Source organism: Camellia sinensis, chromosome 1 (genome assembly GCF_055761805.1).
Source record: "Camellia sinensis isolate YWXY chromosome 1, ASM5576180v1, whole genome shotgun sequence".
Lineage (NCBI taxonomy): Eukaryota > Viridiplantae > Streptophyta > Magnoliopsida > Ericales > Theaceae > Camellia > Camellia sinensis.
In genome coordinates this window covers 218,943,412-218,953,339 of record NC_138961.1, presented here as the reverse complement: position 1 = coordinate 218,953,339, position 9,928 = coordinate 218,943,412, and the positions used below count along the sequence as shown (strand labels likewise).

General features: G+C 34.3%; 1 protein-coding gene across 1 annotated transcript; it reads left to right on the top strand.

The window, feature by feature from the left end:
• Window positions 1–3,516: 3,516 nt before the first annotated feature.
• On the top strand, window positions 3,517–5,000 carry LOC114256490 (protein IRX15-LIKE). The gene has a single exon (XM_028196160.2). The coding sequence runs from the start codon at window positions 3,793–3,795 to the stop codon at window positions 4,762–4,764; it is 972 nt and encodes a 323-aa protein (XP_028051961.1). The 5' UTR covers window positions 3,517–3,792; the 3' UTR covers window positions 4,765–5,000.
• The last annotated feature ends 4,928 nt before the right edge of the window (window positions 5,001–9,928 follow it).

Genomic DNA, 9,928 nt, shown 5'->3' with positions numbered 1-9,928 from the left:
GGGATAATCAAGTTGTTGGTTACCCGAGTTCACCAACTAGTTCGTCAAACCTGGAAATATTGGAAGGCAGTAAGTACAAGTAAGGAAATAATACTTGCTGAATGTTGTTTAAAGATTTTTTATAAAATGCCCGTTGGCCGAGATAACAGTAAAAGGTGAACTCCGAGGTAAGTTGGTCCGAGGTGGCCAACTAAGGGTGTACCCGAGATGAAGTGAATCCGAGGTGGTACATGTCAGATGTGTTCTAACTCGAAGTGATTACACAGTTAAAGTATACTTGGGAGAAGTATAAAAATATTCTAAGTATGGAATCATACAAGAAAGAGATAAGCATTGAACATTTAGTAAAAAAGAGGACTTGTATTCAAAAAGACAACTTGTTCAGATACAAAAGAAGGCACCTCGGCCCAAAGCAAAACAAGATATCAAGATGGAATCTGACTCCACCCTCAAATGATAGATACTACAGGGAAGGGCATATATGTCTCTCCAGGCATCATGGAATCCTCCTCCCTAACCAACCTTAGATGAATGTCGGCTGGAATGAAGAATTCTCGATGGAAGTATTCAAGTTTATTGGAGAAGTTTACCCTCCATTTGAACATCTCCATGACCTTGGCTAGGGTGAATTGGGCAAGGAAAGTTGGACTATATGGGTTAAAGACCTCGGCGAAACCCTAAGGATTGCTGGGTTATCAGTTTTAGGGTTCTGAGGAAGGTTTGGGGGCAAAATTTGTTTTAGTTTTCCTAAGTGTGGATTCTAGCAAATCCCAAACCTACGTCTATGCAAATGTACAGGATTCAGAGGCAGTAATCTACTAACAAGCAAGAATAGACAGAAGAAACAGGTTTAAAAAACATGAAACAGTGATCAAAGACTCAAGAACACAAGAAAAATAGAGCATTGATAGATTCAGGGAATGAACAAAATTGATAGAATTCGATGACAGTGTGCTAGAAGATATGTGTCAAATACAGAAAAAATGTGAAGATGGGCTCAAGAACATGAAGGACAAAATATGAGTCAAAGCAAACGAATGAATGCAGAACAATGTGATTTGAATATGAATACAAGATGGCAATGTAGATGCAGATATAGACACCGTGTGTGATGTGTAACAATCCACAGAAGGAATATATTTGAAAATAGTGGAGAACTGAAGTTAAAATAAAAGAAATCAAGGGCTTACAAAGTGAAGTTGAGGAAGTAAATGCCGAAAAAGGATTCGCCGGAGTCAAACAACGTTATGATTGGAACACAACTGCTGAGTGCACGCCAAAAGTGGTGACCAGAGTTGTAATAGGAATGAATGCATCAAGAACAGCGATGATGGTTTGCAGAGGCCAAGAGAAAGAGAGTCTAAAGGCACAAGTAGACACGAAATGAGAAAATGAAAAGGTTTTGCTAGAATTGGAAAAAGATGGCAAAAAGTTATGATTTCAATTCCCGACGTGCCCGTGTTGACATCAAGCGGAGGGAGGCAGAATTGACGTGACACAATGGGGACGTGATTGGTATGCTCCAATCTGATGATGATCTTGATTGAGAAGTGCGATTTTGGTTGAGATATTGATCTCGGTTGAGATGTTGAAATTGGATGGAGGCAGAACTTGTTTATTTTTGGTTTTTGATGAGATGATACTAGGAGCTTGATGTTCTTGAACTAGCAAGTCATGATCTCTGCTAGTAATGTGATCTCTGTTGAGATGTTGGACCTGGATGAGATAGAACATGATGGTTCTTGATTCTTGATTCTTGACGAGTGGAAATATGAGTCCTTATTTCTTGGCGTCGACAAGTCACGATCTTGGTCGGAGGAGTACATGTATAGGTTCCATCACCTCAGTTTGCCGAGGTGATAGAACCTAGGGGGCAGTTGTGAGGGCATATTTTTGGGTAGTTCACATGGCTGAGGTTGTTAGCCGACGTACCACGTGGGCGGACCATGATGCCGAGATATGGTGTAATAATACCAGAATCTGAGATATTTGGATAGAGGATTAGAGTCCTAGATGACATCAAACTACCTATTTGGATAGAGATGAGACTCTTGAGAAAGTTCATCTTAATCTAAATAGTGTGAGTTGTGATAGATGTTATCATTGTAAAGAATAGAGTCCCTTGAAGTAAGACTTCTAGGAGAAGTTAGACACTGACCACTATAAAAGTGAGGCACCCCTATGGGTCTAAGGTATGCTTTTTAAGTTAAGCACTATTGGCTATCTTTGAAAGATATTTGATTACTGACTTGAGCGTCGGAGTGCTCCTAGATGGACGAACCACCGTCGGATTCTTATTTTTCTGTGACAGGTTGTTTAGACTTAATCTATTCTGCTGGTGCTGTCTAGATGAGTTCCCCCTTTGATTGTGTGGTCGGAAATCGACACACACAATTTTTATAAATTGTCGTTAAAACTTACAATTAGCGATAATTTTCTGTGACAAATTTTATAAACTATTGTTGAAAGTTGAAAATTAGTAACGTTTTTGTGATTATTTTTTTTTAAACTGTTGCTAAAACTTATACTTAGCAACATTTTTTGTGACAATTTTCAACTTGTTAATGAAATTAATAATTAATGACGTTTTTATATTTGATGAAAAATGTTATTAATTTTTATAAGATCTATTGAAGAATAAATTTATCTATTCAGACGTACATATCTTCAAATTTTAATTGAATTGAATTGAATAAATAAATAATAAAAGAGTGGTTAACGTAGGAAACAAAAGGTGAAACGTCGAAGGAAAAGCGACTTTGGGCTTGTAATTAGTTATTGGGTCGCTACGATCCCTTACCAAATACCTTCCCTCCTTCCACCAGCTTTAGTCCAACCACCCCCTTTAGTAATCTGCGTCCAAACCAAACCACATTATAAAAAAAACAAAACTAAACTAGGCCCCACTAATAACACAAGTTCAGATCAGAGTATATCATATCACATTACATGATTGTTGTGTTCAAAAAAAAAAAAAAACATTACATGATTGTTCACAAATGTATTTGAATGCCGAATCATATGAATCCTATGAACACAAACACACATAAATTAATTCAAGTGATAAAATCTTTCAACTAAAAAAAAAATTCATCACATTTTAAATGCGATTTATCACACATTTAATCGACTTATGAAAATATTTTTTTTACACACTTATACTCGTGAATTATATAATTTTCTAATAGTAGGTGACAAAAGAGAGTCAAAAAATAAGAAAGAAAAAAAAAAAAAAAACTTACAAACTTTTTAAGTTTTGTTTAGTTGGCATATCAGTTCTATGTACATAGAATTAATTATAAAAAAATAATTTTGACTATAGATAATAGAAACCATCACTAAATAATTTATCACTTGTCTATTACTCTATTGAGGAATGATATTTTGTTTTTAAAATTTTTCGTCCTCAATCATTAGTCATTGAATCAATTTCGTGACACAAAAATTTTAAAACATTATTGAATAGTTGATAATAATAGATAATATACTAAGATTTTATTTATTTATGAGTACATTAGGACAAAATTAAGAGAAATTAAGAAAGAGAATTCAGATTCTAATCCAATATAGGTGAGTTTTGAAAATCATATATTCATTTATTTGTGGCCAATGTTATGTCACCTTCATGGAGTATTTGGCAATTACCTATTACTCTAACTCTAATCTAGTAACACCAGTTTGGTTTAGATCATTGTGTCTTTAAAATCAACCCCCCCCTCTCTCTCTCTCTCTCTCAACCGTCTCAGGGAAGTCCTCCTCCACCAATCCAACACCCCTCTCTCTCTCTCCAAAATGAAGAACAACAACATCAACAGCAACACAAGGCTCATCCTCCTCCACCCCTACATCCAAAAACAAGGAAGCTCCAACCGCCTCTGGCTCGTCGCCCTCATTTCATTCTTCACAGTCGCTTTCCTCCTCACCCTCATCTACACCCGCGACTCCATCGCCACCACTGTCACCGCCGCCGCCACCTCCGTTGTCACCGCCACCACCACCACCACAACCACCACCACCACCAACCACCCTCCTCGCATCTCGAAAACCGTCGTCAAAGCCCTCCTCCACTACGCCACCACCTCAATCTCCAACAACACCGAACGTATGACCTACTCCGACATCAAACCCATCTCCGACGTCCTCCACCAATGCTCCTCCCCCTGCAACTTCCTCGTCTTCGGCCTGACCCACGAAACCCTCCTCTGGAAAGCCCTCAACCACCACGGCCGCACCGTCTTCATCGACGAAAACCGCTACTACGCCGCATACATGGAAGAAATCCACCCCGAAATAGAAGCCTACGACGTCCAGTACTCAACCAAAATAAGCGAAACCAAGGAACTTCTAGCTTCTGCTAGAGAGCAAGTCCGAAACGAGTGTCGGCCTGTTCAGAACCTCTTGTTTTCGGACTGTAAGCTGGGCCTGAATGATCTGCCGAACCAATTGTATGAGGTGGAGTGGGATGTGATATTGGTAGATGGGCCGAGAGGATACTGGCCCGAGGCCCCGGGGCGGATGGCCGCGATATTCACCGCCGGGGTTTTGGCGAGGAGCAAGAAAGGTGGGAATGGAAAGACTCATGTTTTTGTGCATGATTTTGATAGGGAGGTGGATAGAGTATGTAGTGATGAGTTTTTGTGTAAAGAGAATTTGGTCAAGGCAAAGGACATGCTTGGGCACTTTGTTGTGGACAGAATGGATGAGAATAGCTTTCAGTTCTGTCGCAATCATACATCATCATCGTCCTCGTCTTCATTTTCATAATCTCTAAATCATACAAAAGAGAGAGATACACAATGAATCCGGGTATTTATCATCAATTTGAGTTTTTTTATGGGTTTCATAGTGTGGGGGAATGTAAAAATAATTTTTGTTTTTCGGCAATGGCAAAATTGTAATTTCGTTGAATGAAAAACAATTGTTTGTTGTGTAAAAGGAGTTTTGTTTGATCGCTCATGTTTCGAATGAAGCATTGCCACAATTGTGTGCGCTTTGGAGGTTGTCTCATCTCTACGCTATTTGTATAGAGGAGTATCCTTTTTCTTTTTCTTTTTTGGTACAATATTCTTTGATTAAAAGGCATTTGAGATGTTGCTTTGGTAGATAATATGCTTTTTAAGTCAAGTTTTGAGTCTGCCAATGCATACAATTTGATTTCCCTTCATTATTCTTTCTTCCCAGCAATTTTTTGAAAAATAATTAAAAGACAATTCACAATGTTGATTTTAGAGTACTGTTAAGTCAGATGGATTGCATTATTGTCATGTCTATATTTTGATTCTTGTATAATTTTAGTTCTTAAAATTTTAATTCATTTGATTTTAATTTTAAATTTATAATTTTGACTTATTTGGGAAGTTATAATTTTAATCAAAAAAATCACTACAAGAAGTTAACTATTTTTTTATTTTTATTTTTTAACTTTTTTGAAAATCTTTTTGTAAAAAGTACAAAAATAACAACAAAAAAAAAAAAATCCAATTTCCAAAATAACTTTTTTTTGTCTCAATTTAGTCTAATTAATTATGATTGTTAACATTTTTTTAATGAAAAATACACATATAAATGGTATGTGTTATATTTTTAAAAACAAAATTATAAATTTACTAAATTCAATGAGTTAACCAATTCATTGATTATTTTTCATAAAAAACATAAATAATATTATCAATTGAATCAAATTAATATAACATGTACAAATAAATATTAAAATTAAATTAATCAAAAGTATAAATATCAAAATAACGCAATAAGCAAAATGTAAGGTCGCAATAATTAGATGGGCCCATTGAACTTCTGATCCAATAACACTGTATTATTGGACGGATGATTCATGAGATTTTTGGTGAAATCCTCTTCCTGGGCTTTTTTCGAGGATAATAAACAACTTAATTAATTTAGCTTCAATAGGTCATGAGAAAGAGGAGAGTAGCTCACAATAAACATACCATAATTTTTTTTCTTATAGACAATATTGCACTTTCATATATACACAATCTCATATATTTCAAAATTTAATCAGTGAAGATCTCGCAAAAACTCGATCTCGAAATTTGAAAATCTCACCGCCGACAATCTTGTCGTCGGTCAACAATAGACGATTCACTGCCGACGATCTCACGAAATTTGCTTCGATCACGTATTCTCCGGCTATCTTGAAATCTATATCAACAAGAGCTTTATATTTCAAATCCGTATAAGATTTTGAGAGTTTATCGAGACTGAGAGTGTTGATCCAATTTTAGAGATTTTGCTTCGATCACGTGCCACGTCCTAAAATTTGGACAATTAAATATTAAATTAGGATTAAACCCCAATCAATATTCCATCATTCAAATCCTAGGGGTGAAACAAAAAAGAAAAATGCTTGGGAGCACTAAAAAAGGAGTACTAATGATGTGGCAGCGGGCCCCGCCCACTTTCTATGCCTTGTTTTTTTTTTTTTTTAAATTTTTTTTACCATTCCCAATGCATTAGTGCTATTAGTGATGTATTTTTTGGTGGTCTAAATCATTGTTGAACAAAAAAACTAAACATTTTCGTCTCCATAAGGTTTAAGTAAATTTTCATCTTCAAAAGATTACAAGGGATAAAAACAAAAGAAAAAAAAAAACTAACAAAACGCTAACCAAACCATCCACCATAATTTCATAACTAACCAATACCTCCAACATTAAAGTAACAATTAATAGTCAAAATAACTTAAATAATGTAAAGTTACAAACCATGCCAAATTATCAAAATACTACGGTCATAAAAATAATAATAAATATATAATCTAATATCAACCTTAAGCTTAAGAAAGTAAAAGAAGTCCAAACGACATGTCCAACAACTATAATTATTTCTCTTCACCACCATAGTTCCAACTAATCCTGCAAAGGAAATTCGGCTGCGCTCAAACAGAACGCACCCGAGTTGCCAAGAGACAAAACGGGTCAGTATACAGGTATACTGGTATGAATACAAAATTTAACACCCCCGTGCCCACCAGGTACAAACAAAAATACACTTAATTCTTGGTATGAGACAAAACAAGTAGTTCTATCCACACCGAGATGAATAGGTAGCTTCCCGAGGTACGATGACATTTAGTTTCTTACCCGTACACAACAAAATATAAATTGAGTATAAAATAAACAAAATAGAAATAAGAATATGGTGGGTCAACCCTGCATAAAAAGTTACTAAAACCCACCATCCTGCAAAAAATAAAATTAGTATAATTTAATCATAAGTAACTTGCTAAAGAAGTATAAAAATGCACCATTTCATATTTAAATAATTTGAATTGACCAAAACTCAAAGAACAAAATTTGTACAAAATCAAATTTTCTAAAAGGCAACGCGAACAAATTTAGTAGAAACTGAACAGGTTCAGAAAAAAACTTGATATAAGAACCTAGACGGAATTCAACTGAAAAATCTGAAGCGGAAAACAAATAAAAACTGCCCTAAGATGATTTTTTTCGGAAAAGTTCGAAACACGAAAAGTGTGTATAATAATGTTTTATTTCATTTTGCGCGAAATTAATAAAAATGAGCTCGTTTCGTGGGTTAAAACAACATCTAAAGTCTGCACTATTAAAATGAATAAAAACTCTTGTAACCAAGATCATCTGATTACAAGTTTTAATCAATCTTTTTAATAAAAAGTTAAAACACAAAAGTTGTCTAGAATCACGTATACATGCCTCTACTCAAATTTCATAATTTATCGAGGTCGTTTACTATTTTTCAAGATATACAAATCAATACAATTTACACTATACCAATAAATTCATAATTAAATTTTTTGTACATTAACTTTACCATTTCGGCCCTTCACTTCCGGCCTACACATATATCCCATGTGCTTCCCATATACCTAACATCGCTCCGAAGCCAAACTTGCGCGGGAATATCGTCCTGAGTTTGACCCATACTCCCTGGATGGTTAGCATATACGTACGCGTGTAAATCAAAGCACTCGTCTACTCATAAGAATGAGGCAACAATATATATACACACACTCTCTCATCTATTCATGAGAACAAACATAACAATGCCAAGTCTAAGGCATTTAAATAAATCTCATAATCTTTACTTTTTTTTTCTTATACATTCTTTCTCACCATCACTCAAATAAAACAACAATCCATGGAGTCATGATGGAGTATAAGGAATTTATCTATGAGTTCCAATTTTATTTTAATTTCATATACTCATGAGTGTGATTACAATCATAAAATAAATACATATAAACATCTTAAACCTTACATACATGTGTGTGTCAATTTCCGACCACATTGCCAAATTAGTACTTAGCTGGAGAGTACCGGCATAATAGATTAAGCCCGAACGACCTGCAATAGAAAGAAGAGATTTCGGCGGTGGTTCGTCCACCCGGGACACTCCAACGATCAAGTTAGTAAAATATCTCTCAAAGATAACCAATTGTGCTTAACTCATTAGACAAAGCATAAAAGACATACCTTAGACCTATGAGGGTGCCTCTCTTTTATAGCCAACACAAACCTAGTCTCAATAGAAGTCTACCTTCAATGGACTTAGGATTACTGTTAATCTTGGACTTCCAGTAGGATTAGGATAAACTCTCTAAGAGTCTTATCTTTACCCAAACTGAAGTTTTCTTCCATTCTAGGACTCTTGTTCCTTATCCGCTTATCCTAGATTCCGGTATCCTCACTGATAACCTCGGCCTAGCCGAGATCATCTCGGCATCATGACCAGGACACGTGACACCCTGGCTGACACTTTGGTGTCACCTTGGCCACGTGTTGTCATTCAAAAATTATGTCCCCACAATACACATCTAACCAAATAATGAAATCAGTCCATCATCTACATGCAAATACAAAATCAAACCAATATCAAATAAATAAAAATAAACAAATAAAAATACGAATCAATCCATCATCTAACCAATATTTATGGACTCTAAGTTTATTTCAATTTCATATAATCATGAGTGTGATTATAACCATAAAATAAATACATAAAAAATCCTAAACCTTGCATACACAATTAACCAAAATAATTAAAATCAATCCATCATCTTCATGTAAATACGAAATCAAACTAACATTAAATAAATAAAAATAACGAATTAAACATAAATTAGGGGAAGTGAGTTTTGTACTCATAATTATTTTTGAAGATCAAAGAAATATTTAAAGACCTAATGGAGCCACCAAAACAAAACCCTAACCTTTTTTTATTTTCTTCTTCTCTTCCTTACCTCTCTTTCCCGTCTCTCTCTTCTCTCACTCTCTCTGTGCCGCCTCTCTTTCTCACAAAGCACTCTTTGTTTTGTAACCTAATTTCCTATCAATACAACATATATAAAGAATGACTAAAGAAAGCAATAAATAAACCCCCCAAATCCAACATAACCGAATTTACTATAACCTAATTTACTATCATACCTAAATACAATATATATAAATTTGATATTTATTTTATAATTATATAAAACATCTTTTTTTTTTTATATATAACAAATATAAATATATAAATATTTGGATTAATTAGACATAATTAAATAACACATTAAATTATCATATAACCACACAGTTAATAAAGTCAAAAATAAAGTAAGATCATAATGATAATAATAATAAATAAATAAATAAATAAATAAATAAAGACTTACAAAAAATCAAGGTCGCTATATCACGTGTTTGATTATTGTTCAAATTTGTTAATTAGTTTTTTTGTTTGTTTGTTTGTTTGTTTGTTTTGTTTTGTTTTTTTTGTTGTTGATTAGTTATTTTTGTTTTATAGAAAAGAGAGTAAAATTTTATTCTGGTATTGTGTGCTTTGTTTTTGTCTAGGAGTAAAATTTTACTCTGATTTTATGTGCTCTGCTTTTTGTTTGAGAGTAAAATTTTACTCTGATTCTATGTGGTCTGTTTTGTTTGATAAA